The 21,967-nt window shown below is 49.3% G+C and overlaps 2 protein-coding genes across 5 annotated transcripts in view; one reads left to right on the top strand and one right to left on the bottom strand.

Moving 5' to 3' along the window:
* Positions 1-5,217, bottom strand: part of GINS1 (GINS complex subunit 1) — a 35,914-nt gene extending 30,697 nt beyond the window's left edge. The window contains exon 1 of one of the 4 annotated variants that reach the window (XM_062203772.1): positions 4,989-5,217. In XM_062203772.1, coding sequence (XP_062059756.1) covers positions 4,989-5,063 — 75 coding nt within the window. In that variant the 5' untranslated portion in view covers positions 5,064-5,217. The remainder of the gene's footprint in view (positions 1-4,988) is intronic. The other 3 variants (XM_062203770.1, XM_062203769.1, XM_062203771.1) reach the window with 3 other exon arrangements.
* A 4,135-nt stretch (positions 5,218-9,352) lies between these two features.
* The window catches only part of ABHD12 (abhydrolase domain containing 12, lysophospholipase), a 95,447-nt gene continuing 82,832 nt past the window's right edge, over positions 9,353-21,967 (top strand). The window contains exon 1 of the mRNA XM_062203773.1: positions 9,353-9,564. Coding sequence (XP_062059757.1) covers positions 9,374-9,564 — 191 coding nt within the window. The 5' untranslated portion in view covers positions 9,353-9,373. The remainder of the gene's footprint in view (positions 9,565-21,967) is intronic.

Below are 21,967 nucleotides of genomic sequence, written 5' to 3' on the forward strand. Positions count from 1 at the left end.
CGGTAGCTTAACCTGCTGAGCCACAGCACTGGCCCCAACAATTTTTTATTTACAGAAAACCTGTCTTAAAACGTTAATGTCAAAACGAAATAGTGTTTTTTATTTGTATTACAAAAATAAAAAGGCCAAAGGAGTTTTATTGTTATCCACTCTGGGCAAATTTTTTTTTAATTTTACCTTGAAGAGGTAGCCATTTACTTGCTTGGAGATCAATACATCAGCCAGGACACCTGCATTTCATGTTGGCATGCCTGAGCTCAAATCCTGGCTCCAGATTTCTGCTAATGCAGACCCTGGGAGGCAGCAGTGATGGCTCAAGTAATTTGGCTCCTGTCACCCATGTGAGAGAGCCAATTGGAAAGGGCCAGCAGATGGGAGCATCTTCTCTAACAAATAAATACATTTTTAGATTTAAAAAATGTTTTCTCTTGGAAAGATAAAACAGAATTCTGAAGTTCATAAATGTCACAAATTAGGTCCGTCGGCAATCCAAAAAGATGATCCCAACTACTTTTCCCAATCTCTTTTTAGTCTCAAAATATGTACATTATAAAAATGCTTTGGAATACTCCCAGCACAATTACAAAATTAACTACCTAACCCTGCTCAAAAGATATAATTCTTGATGAAAATCGTAAGCATGACACCTCCCTTCTTTAACATCTGGTTAAAAAAAGTATTGTAGAAAGGTCTGAATTACTAGAATTACTGAATTACTAGAATTAAATGTTCTTTTTATCAGCAAATACTACTTTAAGGAGTAGTTGAAACTCTTGTAACCTGGGGCCAGCGCTGTGGCTCAGCAAGTTAACGCCCTGTCCTGCAGTGCCAGTATCCCATATGAGCACTGGTTCAAGACCTGGCTGCTCCACTTCCAATCCAGCTCTCTGCCTGGGAAAGCAGTAGAGGATGGCCCAAGTCCTTGGGCCCCTGTACCCATGTGGGAGACCCAGAAGAAGCTCCTGGCTCCTGGCTTCGGATCAGTGCAGCTCTGGCCATTGCGGCCAATTAGGGAGTGAACCAGCAAAAAGGAAGACATCTATCTCTCCCTCCCTCCGTGTCTCTCTCTCTCTAACTCTTTCAAATAAATAAAATAAATCTTTAAAAAAAAAAAAAAAAAAAGACAGCCGGCACCGCAGCTCACTAGGCTAATCCTCCTCCGCCTTGCGGCGCCGGCACACCGGGTTCTAGTCCCGGTCGGGGCGCCGGATTCTGTCCTGGTTGCCCCTCTTCCAGGCCAGCTCTCTGCTGTGGCCAGGGAAGGCAGTGGAGGATGGCCCAAGTGCTTGGGCCCTGCACCCCATGGGAGACCAGAAGCACCTGGCTCCTGCCTTCGGATCAACACAGTGCACCGGTTGCAGTGCGCCAGCTGCGGCAGCCACTGGAGGGTGAACCAACGGCAAAGGAAGACCTTTCTCTCTGTCTCTCTCACTGTCCACTCTGCCTGTCAAAAAAAAAAAAAGAGCCTGTATCCTAATATCTGTAACTTAATATCTGGATGTATAATAAAAAGGCAAGGTGAAACAACTCTGAAAAATATACACACAAGTTTTCAGACTTAGATTTTTATCTACTGTGGAAACTCTGTTCTGTGTCCCTAACTCAGAACGTGAGCCCCTGAGAGTCCAAGTAACTTTCTTAAAAACAGCATTTTAAGAAAAAAATGGACAGTTCTGCATTTGGCATGGGAGTAATCATTTTTCACTTTGCTGAACATAGCACCTAATCACACACGAATCTGGAATGAACAAAGCAGAACCCAAGCTACAAAACCCTGACTATCACCTCTCCAGGAGAGATGATTCATGAAAGCTCATCCAGGCCAAGCCTCTCAGACCAGCTGTGCCAGGAGCCAGCCTCCTCCACAGGCTGCTGAGCCACCTATCCAGCAGGGGGGGGTGTCAGTGAAAAGCATTAATGAAACAAAAGGTGCAAAAGGTATTCCTCCAAACTAAAACCTCAACGAGAATGATTCTACAGCTTCCAAGATGCCAGACACTCGAAGCAGGAAACCAATACTTAATCTCAATATCTGATTGAAGGGATGGGCATTTGGCATAGGAGTTAAGAAGTAAATGGGTTCAAGTCCCATCTGCATCTGATTCTAGCTTCCTGTTAATGAGCACCCTGGCAGGCAGCAACAGATGGCTCAAGAACTTGAGTCCCTGCCACCTGTGTAGGAGACCCGATTGAATTTCTGGCTCTTGGCTTTGCCTGGGCTCAGCCCTGGCTGTTTCAGGCATTTGGAGAGTTAACCAGTGAATGGCACATCTCTCTCTAAGTAAAAATAATCTTTTCTTAAGATTTATTCATTTTTTTGAAAGGCAGAGTTACAGAGAGAGAGAGATCTTCCATCCATTGGTTCACTCCCAAAACGGCTGAAACAGCTGAAACAGCTGAAAACAGAAGCCAGGAGCTTCTTCCAAGTCTCCCACATGGATGCAGAGGCCCAAGCACTTGGGCCATCTTCCACTGGTTCCCCGGGCACATCAGCAGGGAGCGGGATAGGACATGGTGCAGCCAGGACTTGAACCAGTGACCATATGGGATGCTGGCATCACAGGTGGTGGCTTAACCTACTGTATCACAATGCTGGTCTCAATAATTTTTTTTACAAAATTAGAATAAAAGAATTAAACTAAAGGTCTGAAGAGCCTGGTTTCAAGGACAGCCTGGCCCGCAGCTGTCTAACCACATCACTCTGCCTCTTTGGCCCATCTCCTTATTTGTCTGATGGCCTATAAAGTTCCTGGCTCTCCAGTCCCAGCGGGGAGCCATATTTTAGAGCCTCTACAGCCTTGCATCCCAGCATCTCTACTGAGCTGCTTTCTGCAGTCTCTAACTTCTGAGATAATTGTTCTGAAACTCAAAGAGCTACAGCCCGGAATCCAGGAAACCTGTATTCAAGTTAAGGTTCTGTTTCCATTGCACTGTAAATTCAGACAAGTCCCTTAACCTGACCTGTAATTTCTCTTGGCTCAGTTTCTTTGTGTGTACAATGATCTAATGTCAAGCTACAAGCCTGACAAGACTCATCACCTTCCCTTAGACAGAACTGAGCTCCTCCCACACTCTGAAGTTACTCAGTAATCTGAGAATACTCCCGGAGATCCGGACTCCTCCCTCTCCTTCATTATCTACCCCATCTCTGTCCCTCTTCCAGTAGTTACTAGTCCTGTTTGTCTCAGGTCTCAGAAACCCAGACACTGAAGTCAGTGCCACTGACCTGACACAGTTCAGACCACACACCTCTCACCTGGTCTATTACTGCCACCCACAAACCAGCTCCTGGGCTCCATGCCTTCTCCTTTTCAGTCCATTCCCCATACTACTGCCAGTTATACTGAAAACACAAAGCTTTCTGTACCATTCCTGCTGTGGTTTGAGTATCTGTCCCTCCAAACTTATAAAGGAATCAGTCCCCAGTTTCCTGTCAGTGCAGCTACAAGGGTGGAAACTTAATTCAATGACAGTGTTTACAGATTTGATATTGGGTCCGGCATTGTGGCGTAGTGGGTAAAGCTGCTGCCTGTGACGCCAGCATCCCATAGGGTGCGGGTTCAAATTCTGACTACTCCACTCCCAATCCAGCTCCCTGCTAATGTGCCTGGGAAAACAGCAGATATTCCAAGTCCTTGGGCCATTGCCAGCCACATGGGAGACCCAGAAGACCCGGGTCCCAGCTGTTGCAGCCATTTGGGGAGAAAGCCAGTGAATGGAAAATCTGTCTCTCACTCTCTACAATCTCTGCCTTTCAAATAAATCTTTTAAAAAATAAATAGGCCGGCGCCGCGGCTCACTAGGCTAGTCTTCTGCCTTGCGGCGCCAGCATACCAGGTTCTAGTCCGGGTCGGGGCACCGGATTCTGTCCCGGTTGCCCCTCTTCCAGGCTAGCTCTCTGCTTTGGCCTGGGAGTGCGGTGGAGGATGGCCCAAGTGCTTGGGCCCTGCACCCCATGGGAGACCAGGAGAAGCACCTGGCTCCTGCCTTCGGATCAGCGCGGTGCGCGGGCCGCAGTGCACTGGCTGTGGCGGCCATTGGAGGGTGAACCAACGGCAAAGGAAGACCTTTCTCTCTGTCTCTCACTGTCCACTCTGCCTGTCAAAAATAAATAAATAAATAAAGGTGGGATCCTTGGGAAGTGAGGAGATTGAACTAGGTCTTCAGGATTGAGCCCCCATGACTGAATCTTGGTGATTTTATTTTGATTTTTTTAATTTGAAACAGTTACAGAGAGGACAGATAGAAAGCGGGAGAGATCTTCCATCCACCAGTTCACTCCCCAAATGGCTATAACAGCCGAGGCTGGGTCAGGCAGAAGCCAGGAGCTTCTTCCAAGTCTCCCACGCAGGTGCAGGGGCCTAAATACTTGGGCCATCTCCCATTGCTTTCCCAGACCAGCTCCGGCCGTTGTGGCCATCTGGGTAGTGAACCCGCGGATGGAAGACCTCTCTCTCTCTCTCTCACTCCCTCTCGGTAACTCTTTCGAATAAATCAAATAAGTCTTAAAAAAAAAAAATCGTACAGGCTGGCTCAGCTGTTACTGGACGCCAGGCATCTCTCCGAGCCCCTTACCAACTTCGGTGGTAAGTTAAAACTTATGTTAAGTTTTCTGCACGTGAGAAAACTCAGCACAGGAAGCGGAATACCTGCCGCAGTCACATCACAGCCTGCAACCCAGGCTGCTCCCAGAGGCCCAGCTCAATGGCCACATTTCCACCAGGCAACCGGAACAACCAGTCTGCTTAAGGCACGGAGCAGCAACAACGCTCTACGCCGAAAAATCCTAGAACACTGTCAAAAGAGAAATTCGCCACAGTCGCTGCAGGGCAGGAGCACGAAAACGTCCCTTCCCCCGCCCGTGTCTCCTGGGACCCTGTACCCCAATTCCTGCAGCTGACTCGGAGCAGACACTGGGCAAAGTAAGCCGCCCACGCCCCCAGCCCGGCCTCTCCACGCGCCGCACCCCATCCCCTGCGCTCCCTCACGTTGAAGGCGGGCAGCTGCCCTTCGGGCGCTCGGTGCAGTTCGCGGACCAACTCCATGGCCTTTTCGCAGAACATGGCGGATACACACACACACACCCCGGCCTCCCCGACCGGATCAACCGCCGGCTCCCAAGCCTAACGATCACCGAGACCCTCAGCTGCCGCGCCGCTAGGAGAGCGCCAGCTCCTGGCCTCCGCCTCAGTGTTTCGCTTTGGCGCCAAAAGCGCAGCCAATGGGAGCCCGCCGTCAGGTCTCCAGGGCTACGGCGGCCGACGAGGAACATTCATCTCTGCAGCGCAGCCGCGCTACAAGAAGGGCGGAGGCGTGGGGGTGGAGCTGTGTCCCTTCCCCAAGGACGGTCCCGGGTCTGAGTGGACGGTTGTCCACGGTGGGTCTGTGCCCCTCGGTTAAGCAGGGCCGTTCCCTAGTTCCTCGGACGGCTGGCCGGCTTCTGGGCACCGCGCGGCTCGGGATACCCCCAGGCTCCGCAACTTCCTTTGAACCGTTTCCGTTTCATTCATTCATTCCTTGCCCTCTGAGTTCCAGGGATGCTTCGCTGAGGTGAAGAGAGCCGGCTGACGTACGTGGTGTGCATTGATTTTTTCTTTTTTTTTTTTTGCATTGATGTTTGTGACGCAGCGTTTCGTGGTTAGTTTCGCACTGCGAGTTTGCTTTATATATATATATATATACATATATATATATATATTAAAGCGAAACGGTCTTTGTTGTGACATGTATTCCGTCTGATTCTCCATATTATCCGCAAAGGTGGTTACTGAGACTCATTACCAATACGAAAACCTGCCGCAAGTCCCCCAGCCCCTAAGCTTTCGGTTTTCATCTCTGCGGTGTCACTTTGATTTTTAACGCAGTCATTTGAAAACATCTATCCAAAATAAATAAATAACAGACATCTGTCCAGTAATGTCCCAGATGAACAAGAATTCAATAAGCCTTTTTGTAACTACGTGATGATGGAACATTTCTCGCCAAATCGAGTCTCAAGGATCGGGAATCACCGAATCACCACTAATAGAAACGCCATCTTCTGCTAGTTTTTGAACAGGAATGTTTCAGAAAAACGAAATTGGATTCCTTTAGGGTAATCTTAGAAAAAACATTGCTCTTTTGCCAGTAGAGATAAAGGAGATAACATGAGCCGAGAAACGGGCATGGGGATAGCCTAACTTAAAAACAAGCCTCTGAGTTCTTCCCTTATGTTGAGGAACCACAGTAAACAATAAGTATTTTAATTTTTTTAAAAAAGGTTTTAATTTATTTACTTGAGAGGTAGAGTTACAGAGAGAGGTAGAGACAGAGAGGTCTTCCATCCACTGGTTCACTCCCCAAATGGCCAAAATGGCTGGAGCTGAGCTGGTCTGAAGCCAGGAGCCAGGAGCTTCATCCGGTCTCCCAAGTGGGTGCAGGGTCTCCCAAGCACTTGGGCCATCTTCTACTGTTTTTCCAGGACATCAGCAGAGCGCTGGATCGGAAGTGGAACAGCCAAGACTCAAACCTGCACCCATATGGGATGCTGGTGCCAGCCCCTAATTTTATTTTTAATTTATTCATTTGAGAGAGACAAACTCCTATCTAGTTTCACTCCCCAAATGTCTATAATGGCTGAGGCTGTGCCAGGCTGGAACCAGGACCAGGGATTGAACCCAGCTACTGTAATATGGGATGCAGGCCTCCCAACAGCTAAACACCTGCCCCAGTTAAGTGGTTTTTGCTTTGTTCTGTTTTATCAAATGCACAATTCTACAGTGAGCCAGGCTGCAGGAGTGTGATCCACAACCTTCCTTGGCCATACACCATTTTGATTTCAGCTAGGAGGCAAAGTCCCTTACCGATCTTGAGGCTCATTTCCTTGCCTGGGAAGTGCACACCCCTGAGCAGTTGGGATGATTCATTCACTCCTTCAGCAAAAAGGAAGTGCTACTATGAGCCAGCATTGGTCTACACAAGATAAGGCAGGCAGTCTATGTCCACCCAAGGAAAACAGCAATTCACAGGTATATGGATGACAGACTCGGGATGGCACTATCAAGAATTAAGATGAACAGAGTGGAGGTCAGGTGTCCTGAGGGTTTTGAGTTCTAGTCTTCAGAGAAGGCACAGAGCTGAAGAGGGCAAGAAATGAGCTTTTTGGGTTTGGGACTGTAGGAATCAAAGTTCAGACGTCCCAAGGAGGGGTGTGAGTGGCAGCTGAGGACCAGCAGGGAGCAGTACTGCTGGGGTGATGGAGGGAGAGACGCAGGTGCCTGAGACCAGAGAGGGGCCCAGAGGCCCTGTCAGGTAGTATCCTATAAACCTGTATAAGCTTTCAGTTGTGAGTGAGATGGAGAACCACTGAAGTGTTTTGAGCAAACAAGTGACAGAACCAGACCTTGTTGGCTTTTTTTTTTTTAATCTATGACCACTAATAAAATAACCCAGGTGAGAGAAGACAGTAGCTTGGCCCAAGATGGAGATGGTGGAGGTAGAAAGAAGTGGTTGGATCCTGGAGAGCTCAAAGGCTTCGTTCTAGACGTGTTGTGCATAAGAACAGAGCAATCAAGGCCGGCCCTAGGGTTTTGACACAGAACTGCCACCACTTGGAATGCTGGCATCATACTGGAGCACCAGTGTGAGTCTTGGCTACTCCACACTTCTCCTCTAGTTTACTGTTAAGGCAGCAGGGAGGTGGCAGATGATGGCCCAAGTACCTGGGTTCCTCCTATCCTCCCTCTCTCTCTGCCACTGCCTTTCAAGTAAATAATGTTAGAATAGAGGAGGCTGCTTGAGATTCAAGGAGAATGTGTGGCCTCAAGTTACAGATTCGGGCATCACCACTGTGGCAGTAGCGTTTAAAGCACAGATAACTTCACTGAGGACCATGTGGGCAAGGTGGACAGTGAGATTCAATACCCCTACATTTCTTTCTTCTTTCCAGCCCTCCCTTTCTTGTTTTCCTTTTTGTGACTGATAGAGACCATTTTTTTTTTTGTACAATTCAAGTTATTTCTGAATTTCCAAATTTCCACTATTGTACGTGCTACTACAGTAAAGAATTCACCACTTAGGGGCCAGCGCTGTGGCACAGGTTAATCATCTGCCTGCGGTGCGGGGATTCCATATGGATGCGACCCTTGGGGCCATTTGGGGAGTGAACCAAAGGATGGAAGACCTTTCTCTCTGCCTTTCCCTCTCACTGTCTGTAACTCTCCCTCTCAAATAAATAAATAAAATATTTAAAAAATTAACCACTTAAATTCTGTTGTATTTTTAAGTGTACTTGGAGAGATCCACACAAATTTAAATGTGAGTTGTGATACCTAGTAACAAATAAAGTCTTTTGCAATTTCAAAGTATCTTTACAAAGCTAAGGTAAGGAGCTACTGAACTTCTAAAGGCATTTCCAATTTATCTTTGTCAGTTGCCAATAGTTTTCAAACTGACATAAATGTTTATGTTACAGAAGTTAACCTTGGAATAAATAAGCAAATAAGCTCTCTGTTGTAGATCATTTGTAAAATTAATGCCATAGTAAAGAAAACCAAAGCTGTGAATCTAAATTTGTGAAACTGTCCTTTATTCTTTCCTTTTACTTTTTCAGGATGAGTTGAGTTAGTACTTAATTTGGGTTCCACAACAACGAATGTTTCTTTAAAACGGATTTCCTGCCATCAAATAGTTTTACTTGCTTTATAAAAATCTAACCTGTCATACAAGATTTCTAACGAGTTAACTTTTCACTTAGTCTCAAAGCAAACATAAAATACTTGTTTCCTATTAAAAGTTAATTACCTGAACGCCCTCTTTTTTTTTTTTTTTTTTTTTTTACAGTGAAAGCATCCTGGAAAAGTAGTTGCAAGTCTTTAGAACGTAACTGTGGTTTGCTCCTTGTTCTTCTGCTCTTAGATTCTTTTATGACACTTCCAGGTGAGGAGAGGAACCTGTGCTATGGACACAGGCAACGGTCCTGGGCGCCCAAGCGAAGCCGTTTCCCCCGGCCGGAGGGAGCCTGGCGCCCCGGCCACCGGGACTCGAAAGCTCAGCATTGCCCTGCTGGTGACGCGAGGCTGCGGCTTCGGCCGCCCTCTTCCAAGATGGCTGCGGGCCGGCGCCCGGGACGCTGGGCCGGCGGCACCGGGGGCGGGGCCTGGCCGAAGCTGGCGGGACCCGGCGCTGATTGGCCAGCGCGGCCGACCCGGCCCGCCGCTGATCCGTAGCCGGCGCCACGGCCTGGGGCTGGGATGTGAGGGGCGGCAGGCTCCGGGCTCCCCGGCGGCGGCGGCGGCGGCGGCGGCTGTGAGCAGCAGGGGCTGCTGTGAGGCCGGCGTAGGCGGGCGGGCGAGGCCAGCGGGCGCCGTGGGCGGCCGGCCCTGTCGGCCGCGGGATGAGGAAGCGGACCGAGCCCGTCACCTTGGAGCATGAGCGCTGCGCCGCCTCGGGCTCGTCCTCTCCGGGCTCGGCCGCCGCGGCGCTGGACGCCGACTGCCGCTTGAAGCAGAACCTACGCTTGGCGGGCAAAGGGCCGGCCGAGCAGCGCTGCGCAGCCGACGCGGGCATGAAGCGGGCGCTGGGCAGGTGAGGCGCGGCGCAGGGGGCCGGGAGCCCCCGCACCTGGCTCGTGGAAGCCCACGATCCCCACCCCTCCTCAGGCTATCCGCCTGCAGGAGCGCCTCCGCCTGCCCCTCACTCCAGTGTCCTCTTGGCGACCTCTCTGCAACCCCTCACCTGGCCCTCCGGTAGCCCTTAACATCCCCCTGCATCTTCCTCCCGGGCCGGAGAGCCCCCTGCCCACCTCCTCACGTGTCCGGCTCCCTTTTCGCACCCCCCGCCCCCGCGGCCGGCAGCGTGAACCCGGCATTGCGTCCCTGCCCCTTCCCGGCCGAGTCGGGGTCGCGGGACGCCTTCCGCGATGGGTTTGGGGGCGACCCGAAAGTCGCGACCCCGCGAGGGCGAGCAGCACTAGGGTTGGGGGGGGGGTCCCGGGGCGCTGGGCACGTAGGCGGTGGGACGCGGAGGGGTCGGCCCCGCAACCGAGCGCCCCTCACCTGTCCTGGCTCCTGTTTTCCTCGGGCGCGGAGCTGGCGGAGGGGCGCCCGGAACTGCTGGATCTCCGGCCAGGGAGGGTCAGCCGCAGGCGACCTGCGCTGTCCAGGACGGAGGGAGCAAGGATGCGCCGCATCCCAGCGGCTACAGGGCGGGCTGTGTTCGCGGGCAGGTGTCTGGCGCCTGGAGTCGGTGCACAGGGCTGGGTCTCCTTGGGCATCGCTGCGGAGTGCTGAAGCCTTCCTTGGGGAAGAGGAGGCAGGCGGATGTGTAAAGCTGGTGCTAAAGCCGAGGCAGGAGCGTGTTTCTCAGGGACACTGTGCTGCTGGCTTCCTGCGGATCTGGCTGGTTGTGGAGCGCGCTGCTGCTGGCGATTTGAAGCCTGGCTGTTTCGTGGCGTGGTGGAAGAAGTTAGGATGCGGTGTTTCTCAAGGGTGATGGAGTCGTTTCCTTTGGGGTGAGCTGGGATGCCCTCCGTCGACACTGCTGGCTTCCATGTAAAATGTTTACACAGACAGCCCCTAAAGAAAATCGAAATTTCAGCTTCGCTGCTTAAAGGTGAAGCCAGGGATGCCTCAGAATGGGTTCTCATTCCTGCCAGGAGGCAGGGACAGTTCTGGCTTGTGTGTCTGTGAAATTGTCTAACAGCTCATGAGTGGATTGTGTGGAACTAGTTTGTTCTCTTCAGTGGGAAGGCTTGTCTGCATTAAGGACTCATGGTTAACCCTAATGCACTTTGATTAACAGGCTTAGCATATCTCCTAGATAAGATAGAAAGTTCCTCCTTTGGAAAAAAAAATCGAATTGTTATGCGCAATAATCTTCAGGGAAATAATGCTGACCTGGCATGTTCCTTGAAGCACGGACTGTCTTAAAAGGACCTGATTAATTCTTGGTGGTGTGTCAGAGAACAAAGAGAAACAGTCAAGTAGGCCAGGGATCCTTTGGATAAATAAACAAAAGGCTGTAAGAGGAATAAAAAGCAAGACCCGAAAGGAAGGCTAAAAAGTTGTGCAGTATTTCAACACGTGTCCATGGAGCGAACTGAACACATCAGGCAGGCGGCATCCCAGCCTCCCCGACCTTCCCCTCCACTTCTTCACACAGGCTGCGCTACATTGCTGTGAGCTGCAGTCACCCACTGCGCTGGGGAACTCTAGAACCTTCTACCCCCAGCTGACTGTGTTGCCCAGCCGCCCTCCATCTGCCCTTGCCCAGCCTTACCAGTCTCCGGTAATCACTATTCTAAGTTCAGGTCAACTTCTTTATTTTTTAAAGATTTATTTATTTTATCTATTTGGAAGGCAGAGTTAGAGAGAGAGAGACAGAGAGAGAGAGAGAGAAAGATCTTCCACCCACTGGTTCATTCCCCCAGTGGCCCTGATGACTGATTTTGGGCCAGGCTGAAGCCAAGAGACTGGAACTCCATCCAGATCTCCTGTGTAGGTGGCAGGGGCCCAGGCACTGCTGCTTTCCCAGGCACAGTAGCAGGGAGCTGGATCAGAAGTGGAGTAACTGGGACTTAAACCCAATTGCCCATATGGGATGCCAGTGTTGCAGGTACCAGCTTAACCTGCTACACTGCAAAGTTGGCCCCTCAGATTGACTTTTAACTTCTGGATATTCTTTTTAAACTTTTAAAATTTATTTTATTTGTTAGAGAAAAGGAAAAGGAAAGGGGGAGAGAGAGAGAGATGGTCTATTCTGTTGTGTGCTCCCCAAATGCCTGTAATAGCCAGTGCTGAGTCAGGCAGGAAACAGGAGCCAGGAACTCCACCCAGGTCTCCCACATGAGTGGCAGGGACCCAGATACCTGAGCTGTCACCTGCATTCCAGGGTGTGCATTAAGCAGGATACTGGGATCAGGATCTGAGCCAGGACTTGAACCCAGGAAATCCCAATATGGAATGCACGCATCCCAAGTGGTGTGTTACCACTGCCCCAGCCTGCTACAGCTTCTGTGAATTGTGCTTTGTTCTTTCCTGTGCTCAGCACCTTGAAGAGGCCTTCCCAGACCAGCAGGTCCTTGTTGACCTTGTCCTTGACCCGAGTGCCAGCATCCTTGCTTTGTGGCTTTGCCCCTGTCTCCTGAAAGCACCATGAGAGCAGGGATGTTGATTTCCTCACTGCTGTACCTCCAGTGCCTAGGTGACAGAAGGTGTTTGCTGAGTGAGTGAATATCTGTAGGGTCAATTCCTAGAGGTGGAATGTCTGGGTCAAGGGCCACGTGTTTGTGATGCTGAAAGGTAAAGCCAAATTACTCCTCAAAGACATAGCTGTGATTTGTACTCCATTGTCGGTATAAATTGCCTAGCTGCCACTCCCACCCCATCACTACTGTGTGTTACTACATATTTTGGCCTGCCTAATGAAAATGGTATCTTATTTATAGCTCTCATTTGCATTACTTGCTGGGTAGCATTTTTGTGTGTTTTTATAAGCCTATTGTGTACTTTTGCAATTATTTATGTCTTCTATGACTCATCTTTGGACATCTAAATCTTTTTTTAAAGATTAATTTATTTATTTGAAAGAGTTACACAGAGAGAGGAGAGGCAGAGAGAGAGAGAGAGGTCTTCCATCCGCTGGTTCACTCCTCAGATGACTACAATGGCAGAGCTGTGCCAATCCGAAGCCAGGAGCCAGGAGCTTCTTCCTGGTCTCCCACGTGGGTGCAGGGGCCCAAGGAGTTGAGCCATCTTTCACTGCTTTCCCAAGTCATAGCAGAGAGCTGGATCTGGAGTGGAGCAGCCAGGACTAGAATCTGCGCCCATGTGGGATGCCAGCACTGCAGGCAGCGGCTTTATCCACTATGCCACAGCACCAGCCAAAATCTTTATTTTGGGCTTTTTCAGATAGACAAAAGAAGACAATGTAGTGAACCTCCTCATATATATCACTTGGCTTCAGCAGTTTTCAGTGTTCAGCTGATCTTGAATTGTCTGTCCCTCTTCCCTTCTGTATTCTGTAGGGTAGGGTACTGGAGTATTTTAAAGCCAATTATTTCATCCATAAATACTTCATAGTGTATCTTGAATAAATAAGGACATTTTGAATATGTAACAGTAGTACTTTTCTGTTTATCTGTATCAGTAGCTTATTATCTAATGTTGGTATTACCTGATATCCAGTCCACATACATGTTTGCCAGATTGTCTCAGAAATGTCTTTTTTGCAGTTGGTATATTTGAAAAAAATAAACTGTATTTCTTAAATTTATTCCTAGTTGATTTAGCTTTTCTGTTATTGAAAATGTGATCCTTTATTGTTACATGTTCTTAATTAGTGTGCTTATTAGTTTTGTAGCTAGTAACTTCACTGTATTGTTTCCAGTAGTTTTTGCAGTTGGTTTTCTTGCATTTTCCAGGTATGCTATCATGTCAACTATAAATAATTTTGTCTCTTATTTTCCAATTTTTAAGTCTCCTGTTGCTTTCCGACTGTATTGTATTTACAGAACAAAGTTAAATAAGAGATTCTACCAGTTATCTTTGACTAGTTCTGACTTCAGTGAGAATGCTTTTAGTGTTTCTGTCATTATGTGCCATACTAGTTATTTTATTTTACAAGGATTGTGTAGCTGATTATTTAGTTTTTGTTTCCATTTATTTGAGAGGTGGAGAGAACAGGAGACAGATAGCGCAAACTCCCATCCACTGGTTCACTCCCCAGATGCCCACAACAACTGGAACCAGGAGCCAGGAACTCAGTCCCGATCTCCCACATGAGTGGCAGGCACCCAGTTACTGCCTCCAAGGATCTGCTTATCCGGAAGCTGGAGTCAGGAGCCAGAGCAGAGTGTCAAACCCAGACACTCTAAAGTGAGATGCCAGTGTCTTTTTATTTATTTTTTATTTTTAAAGCTTCATTTAGTTATTTGAAAGGCAAGGTGACAGGGAGCGACAGGGAGAGACAGGGAGATCTTCCATCTACTAGTTCACTCCCCAGATGGCCACAGCAGCCAGGGCTGGGACAGGCCAAAGCCAGGAGCTTCTTCTGGGCTTCCCATGTGGGTAGCAGGGCCTCAAGCACACGCGCCTTCCTTCACTGCTTTCCCCGGGCCATTAGCAGGGAACTGGATCGGAAGTGAAGAAGCAGGTCGTGAACTGGCGCCTGTATGGGATGCTGACGATGCAGGCGGTGGCTTTACCTGGTATGCCACAATGCTAGCTCCCCGATTTTTCTAATCAGAGATGGTGGTTGAATTTTTTTTCAGTGCCTGTTTAGTATCTGTGGAATGACCATATGCTAAATTGTAGTAATAAATTTTATGTTATTGAATCATCATTGCATTCCTGGGATGAATTCTGTTGTACAGCGAGGGTCCTTTAGTAGTTTATTTAGGAATTTTACATCATTTGCTTGTGAAAGAAGTCTATAGTTTTCTTTCTTAATGCTGTCTTTACCAAGTTATTTTAGTGTTTTCAGTTGCTTTATTAAGTTTTCTATTTCTCCACTTTAGCCAATTTAAATATTTTTGAAAAAATTGGTTTCTTTAAAAATTGGTGCCTGAGCCTGGTGCTTTTTGAGAATACAACACTAGATAAGTATTACAGTATCTTCTAGGTCATTGACATGTTTACATTTGCTGTCTCTGTATTCAGTTTCAGTGACTTAGAAAATCATCCATTTAATTGAGCACTTCTCCATATCTGAGGCTGTTTCCCTAGTCTTGTTCCCTAGTTTACATACTTAGGCTTTTTTTCCCTTTTTCTTGATTCAGGCTAGTGAATGACACGTCTGATACGTATACTGAAATGTGAAATATGATCCACACACGTGTCCCCCAAAAGAATATATCTGTTCTGGGAGGGGGGATTCACAGCTGTGGAGTAGAGAGAACCTGCTCTGTTGGAAGGGACAGCAGCCCCTCGCCTGTCCTTTGCTGCCCCTCAGGAGTGTGGCCCCTGAGTGGCCAGATCTTCCAGTCCTTCCAGAGAAGACTGGCTGGGTTTGTTTGTTCCTTTGGGTTTTTTTTTTTTGGGCTTTGGGTGTGATGTCACCAACATTTTTTTCTTTTTAACTTCCTAAGCTGATTCAGAGGAAAATATTTTTGGAGGTCAAAAGAAACCAAAACATGGGTTTTTTTGTTTTGTGTTTTAAATTTCTCGGCTGAAAGGTAATTTTTAAAAAACATTTATTTATTTTTCATTCATTCATTTATTTGAAAGAACTACAGAGAGAGGGAGAGAAAGAGCTCTTCCATCTGCTTTTTCACTCCTCAAATGGCTGCAATGGCCAGGGCTGGGCCAGACTGAAGCCAGGAGCAATCACCCAGGTGTCCCACGTGGGTGCAGGGGCCCAGGGACTTGGGCCATTCTCTGCTGCTTTTCCAGACCATTAGCAGGGAGCTGAATTGGAAGTGGAGCAGCCGAGACTCGAATCAGCACCCATGTGGGATGCTGGTCTCACAGGCAGCAGCTTAACCCACTGTGCCACAGCGACTGCCCCATGAAAGGTCATTTTTAATGGTGACTGTTTATCAGATTAGCACATCAACCCTGGACTCCCTGAGAAGAAGAGCTGCGTGCTCACTCTGCCTTGCACGTTGTCTGCTGTGAGGGCATGCTGGACAAGTGAGGCCTTGGAGGGCCTTTCTTATTCCTTTCAGCAGCCCTGGATTTCTCGGGAGTGTGCACTGAAGGCATGAACGGTGTAACACGGACCCTGAGAAGATGGGCGTGAGCGTACAGGGTTGTGTAAAGTCACCTGGCTTGACCCTTGCTCTCCCGCCTGCAGGCCAGGTCTACAGGATCTGCAGAGATCAGTAAGCCACTTAGGGAGGGTTCAAGGCTGGATTCTTCTCCCATGCCGATACCAAAGAGCATAGTCATCACTCCCAGCTCTTCCTTGACCCAGAGAAGGGGCTTCATCCAAGCTGCCAGCAGGCCATAGCCGAAGTTAACATCTGTCTCCTCCGCCCTCCGAGCCTCCCTGCCTGGGATCCGTCTCTGAGCTGGCTTTTGTGAAGTCTGCTTTGCCTGTCTCTTTTCCCCGTCCTCCCCATCCCAAGGACAGTGTGTGCCAAGCCGGTGGCAAGGCAGGGGCTGGGCTCTGCTTGTGGCACCCTTGCTGCGCCCTGCTCCCTGCTGGGTCTGCCTCCTTCCACACTCCAGCCAAGAGTCTGGAAGACCAGGGCTTGATCTTCCAGTGTGTGTTGGGTTTGTTCGGCCTTGTGTCCTGTATCTCTGCTTGGTTCAAAGTTCCTTCCTGCCAGCACACACCCTCCCTTCTCAAGGGAGTAGCCTGCCTTTTATGGTGACACAGACAGGTCTAACCTGTAGGGAGTATCTTTGGGCAGACTCAGAGCTCTGAGACACTCATGGAAACAGTTTTGGAAAGAGGCATGAAGATGGTCACGTTGTCAGGTGTGTGCTGACAGCAATGAGGACAGGACCCTATTCCAGACTCTAGCTTCTCTTCCTCTTCCTTATAGAGCACTTTGCCTTCCAAAATGAAATCTGCAGGAGAAATGTGTGATACAGCCTTGAAAGCTGACATACCAAGTCAGTGCTCTTCACAGAGAGCTGATGCCGCACAACTTGGGCGTCAACGGGTTTGTGCCTGGTCAGAGAGCTCCTTGGGCATGGAGAGTGGGTGAGCCACTTCCCCTTGCCTCATCCTATACCAGAGCATCCAACCAACACCTATGACACCCAGACCGAAGTGTCCCATTATCAGAAGGAGTGCTCGTTTAGGCTTGGTCCCCATTCTAGCGCAATCCAATATTTCTACCATGATTTGATATTTTTAAACGAAAGCTGAAATGGAGAATTGGTTCTCAAGTGGGCATTTTCAGATTCTGTGGCTTGGGGGAAGCTGCTTAACTCTGGAGTGCGTTGTTTCGTCCGTGAAATGGGATCAGAATTGATTCCCCAGGTGTGGGGATAATTCACTCAGCCATATCTTCTGATGTGACCGTCTCATTGTCATCACTCATGACTGAGGGCTCTGAGCAAGCTCTCTTAGCTCCTCCTTCCCTGTTTTGCCTCAGAGATACTTTGTTCCAACTCCTCAACCAGTTGGTGTGCTTCTGTAGGTATAAATGATGACCAACATCTGTTGGTGTTAGAGTGTGTTTAATAGTATTGCTTGGTCATTCAAGCATTTTTTTTCCAACAAAGTTTGGAAGCCCGTTATGTGCCCTAATACTTGTGAATACTGGGGCCACAGCAGGAAATGCAGGCCATATTCTTGTGGGAGACAGGTATCAAGTAATATGTGACATGTCGGGTACTCAGAGCACGAACGAGAAAAGCAGAGCTGCTGAGGGGGCTGCTGTGGACAAGATAGCATGGCGGTATGTGTGCAGTTGGGGCGGGCAAGAGACCTTTCTGACAAGGGGACATTTGCTGCTTTAGAGTAGGGAATAGCATGCTGTGACGGATGTGTTACCTTGTGACTCTGACTCTGGCACCCACAGACTGGAGGGAAAGTGGTGTGGGGAGACAACACAAGGGATGTGGTCATCATCCAGGCTAGAAATGATGGGGGATTGGACCAGGCAGTAGCCGTGGAGGTAAGGAGTGTGGAATTCTGGAAATGTTTTAAAGGAACTGTCGACAGAATTTGCTGTGGACTAGATGAAGGAATGTGAAAGAGAAAGCCAGATACAATTCACAAGACTTTTTTTTTTTTTTTTTTTTTTTTTGTCTGAGCAGCTAGGAGAATGGAGCTGCCATGTGCTAAGAAGGGGAGTATCCTAGTCCATTTTCTGCTCTGTCACAGAATGCCACAGACTGGGTGGTTACAAACAATATAAGTTTATTTGGCTCACAGTTTTGGAGGCTGGAAAGCCCCAAGACTGAGGCATATGGCTGGTGAGGCCTTTGTGCTATGCTGTAACTTGGGGGAAGGCACCAGGTGGCTAGAGAGGATGGGTGGGAGCAAGAGCACACACAGCATGGTTATAGTGGTTGTATCACAACTACTACCGGGATAAATGACCCACTGCACTGATAACGGCATGAATCCATCCCAGAGGGTGGAGCCCTTGTGACCTAATCACCCCTGGAAGGTCTCACCTCCTGATTCTCGCCATAGTGGCCTTTAAATGTCAAGGTGAGTTTCAGAGAGGGGCATTGAAACCAAAGCGGTCCATCCTGTTCTCAGAAGTCTTCACTCCCAAGTCCAGATTCTCATCAGAATCAGATATAGGTGAGACTCAAAGAACAATTCATTCTGGCTGGCGCCGTCGCTCACTTGGCTAGTTGTCCGCCTGTGGCGCCGACACCCCGGGTTCTAGTCCCGGTTGGGGTGCTGGATTCTGTCCCGTTGCTCCTTTTCCAGTCCAGCTCTCTGCTGTGGCCGGGAAGGCAGTGGAGGATGGCCCAAGTGCTTGGGCCCTGCACCCGCATGGGAGACCAGGAGGAAGCACGTGGCTCCTGGCTTCGGATTGGCACAGCGCTGGCTGCAGCGGCCACTTGGGGAATGAACCAACGGAAGGAAGACCTTTCTGTCTCTCTCTCACTGTCTAACTCTGCCTGTCAAAAAAATAAAATAAAATAAAGAACAGCTAATTCTGAGGCAGATTTCCTCCAGCTGAGTCTCTGTGAAATCAAAAGGAGGTTATCTGTTTCCAAAATACAGTGGTAGTACATACACAGGACAGACCATTCCAAAGGGGAGACACTGGCAAGAAGAAAAAGAGTAACCCCTATAAGCAAGTCCGAAACCCACCAGTGAAAATGACGTGAAATCTTAAAGCTAATGAATAAATCTGTTGACAGCACATCCACGTTCTAGGCACACTGGTGCAGGAGTTGGGCTCCCAGGATTCCAGGCAGCTCTGCCCCTGTGGCTCGCGGGGTTCAGCAGTTCTCCCGGGCTGGAGTCCTACCCCTGTAGCTCTCCTGGTAACCTTACAGTTCTGGGGTCTTGAGGGTAGCCTTGCGCCTGCAGCTCCACCAGGAATTGCCCAGTGGAGACTCTCTGACAGCTCCCAGCCTGGGACCGCTGGCTGCCTGTCATATGTTCTGAAATCTAGGTGGAAAAGCCTGCCCTTACACCTCTAGCATCTTTGTTTCATAAAGCCCTAGGGCTTAGACACAATCCCGCTCAGCTGAGGTCTTTGCTACTTTATAACAAGGACTGTCTTTCCTCCATTTTCAACTACCTTGTTGCTCTATTCAGTCTGAGACTTTGAAAGAGTGGCTTTTATTACCATCCCTTCTACCAGCATTCTGGTCGTGACTGTTTTATCTAATCTCTGGGAAATTCCAGACTTTCCCCACAGCCCTCCTCTTCTGAGCCCTCCCTAGGGTCACCTTTAATTCTCCTTTCATGGTAATACAGATTTATTCTAGCCTGCTCCCCCAAATTCTCCCATCCCTGCATGCATTGCACAGTACCAAAGCCACTTCTACATTTTCAGGTATTTGTTGTAGCAACAGCCCCACTTCTCAGTACCAGTTTTCTGTCCTCATCCATGTTCTGTTGCTCTGACAGAATATCCCACATGGTTAAGTTGTAAATAATGGAAGTTTATTTGGCTCACAGCTCTGGAGGCTGGAAAGATCCAGATAGGGACCACATCTGGTGAGGGCCTTTGTGCCATATCATAGGCTAGCAGAAGGCACCGTCCAACAAGTAGCAGAGCTCACCGGCCTACTTCAGAAACAGTGGTATCAGTCCATTCGTGAGTGTGAAGCCACCTCTTAAAGGTCCACTTTCCAATACCACTGAAGTAACCATTTAATGTCAACATGAGGGGCCAGCGCTGTGGCCTAGCAGGTAAAGCCCGCCACAGGCAGTGCCAGCATCCCATATGGGCGCCAGTTCTAGTCCTGGCTGCTCCACTTCCGATCCATCTCTCTGCTATGGCCTGGGAAAGCAGTAGAAGATGACTGAAGTCCTTGGGCCCCTGAACCTGCATGGGAAACCTGGAGGAAGCTCCTAGCTCCTGGTTTTGGATTGGCTCAGCTCTGGCTGTTGCAGCCATCTGGGGAGTAAACAAGTGGATGAAAGACACCTTTCTCTCTCTCTCTCTCTCTCTGCCTCTGCCTCTGCCTCTCTGTAACTCTGCCTTTCAAATAAATAAATATCTTTTTTATGATTTTATTTATTTATTTGAGAATTAGAGTTGCAGACATTAAGAGGGAGAGACAGAGAGAAAGGTCTTCTTTCCCTTGGTTCACTCCCTAGATGGCTGCAACAGCTAGAGCTGCGCTGATCCAAAGCTAGGAGCCAGGTGCTTCTTCCTGGTCTCTCATGCGGATGCAGTGTCCCAAGCACTTGGGCCATCTTCCACTGCCTTCCCAGGCCATATCAGAGAGCTGGATTGGAAGAAGGGCAGCTGGGACTAGAACCGGCACCCTATGAGATGCTGGCGCCGCAGGCAGAGGATTAACCTGCACCACAGTGCCAGCCCCAGTAAATAAATCTTTAAAAAAAAAAAAAGGGCCAGCGCCGTGGCTCAACAGGCTAATCCTCCGCCTAGCGGCACCGGCACACCAGATTCTAGTCCCGGTCGGGGCGCCAGATTCTGTCCCAGTTGCCCCTCTTCCAGGCCAGCTCTCTGCTATGGCCCAGGAGTGCAGTGGAGGATGGCCCAAGTGCTTGGGCCCTGCACACCATGGGAGACCAGGAGAAGCACCTGGATCTTGCCTTCGGATCAGCGCGGTGCGCTGGCAGCAGCGTGCCGGCCGCGGCGGCCATTGGAGGGTGAAGCAACAGCAAAGGAAGACCTTTCTCTCTGTCTCTCTCTCTCTCACTGTCCACTCTACCTGTCAAAAAAAAAAAAAAAAAAGTCACCATGAGCTTTGGCAAGTACAGTCAAGCCATAGCAAGGACGACTGTAGAATGAGCACATGCCTTGGAAAGCGCAGTCGTATCTGGCTTTGGACGTTCTGAGGTGCCTGCGAAGTGGAGTCAGGGGTTCGGGGGTGGATTAGGGCCCGTGTCTGACCACAGCTTTCTACCAGTGGTAGTAGATCCACACAGTAGACCGAGATAGCCCAGCAAGTGAGTCAAGGCAAAAGAGGGGTCAGAGGTCTGGGCCTGGGACCTCTGTGGGGGATGAGGAGCCTCTGGCTCGCGACATGTGGCAGGAGTGTGGGCTGCGGGTCAGGAGGAGAGCTGGGGAAGCTGTGGAGGCAGTCTCAGGAGGAAAGCCCATTGTGGAAGAAAGCACAATCCGTGAGCAGGTTTGGTGATGTGGGCTTGGAGTTGGCAAGAGTGTCTAATTGGATGGTGGGGGCAAGATCCTGATGGAGTGGGCTCAAGGGAGAAGTGAAGAAAAAGGTAGCTTTTGTTTATTTTTAAAGATTTATTTGGGGGCCGCCACCTGTAGTACCGGCATCCCATTAGGGCACCAGTTCAAATTCCGGCTGCTTCAATTCCCATCCAGCTCTGCTATGGCCTGAGAAAGCAGCTGAAGATGGCCCAAGTCCTTGGATAGCTGCACCTGCATGAGAGACCCAAAGAAGCTCCTGGCTTTGGGTCTGCTGAGCTCCAGACATTGTGGCCATTTGGGAAATGAACCAACGGATGGAGGACACCTCCCACCTCTGCCTCTTTGTAGCTCTGCCTTTCAAATTAAAAAAAAAAATAATAATTAATTAAAAAAAGATTTATTTGAAAGGCAGAGTTACAGAGAGGGAGAGACAGAGATCTTCCGTCTGCCGGTTCACTCCCTAGGTGGTTGTAACAGCCAGGGCTGGGCCAGGCCGAAGCCAGAAGCTTCATCCAGGTCTACCATGTGGGTTTTCTGACCAGTGCTGTTGGTGTGCTCTTGGGAATAATCCAGGAGACTGGGAAAGACTGGCAGTGGATGTGAGAAGGAACAGGACTCCTGCCCCCAAGACCAAGCAGACAGTAGGGCGGGCCGGGGATGCAGTGAAAGGTGTGGGGAGGTTTGTGTGGCTGGAGATACTTGGGAGTTCCCTTTGGGTTCCTTCTGCTTTCCTGGGAAATAAGCAGCACGCTGTCCGCTGAG

Source organism: Lepus europaeus, chromosome 10 (assembly GCF_033115175.1).
Source record: "Lepus europaeus isolate LE1 chromosome 10, mLepTim1.pri, whole genome shotgun sequence".
Taxonomy (NCBI): domain Eukaryota; kingdom Metazoa; phylum Chordata; class Mammalia; order Lagomorpha; family Leporidae; genus Lepus; species Lepus europaeus.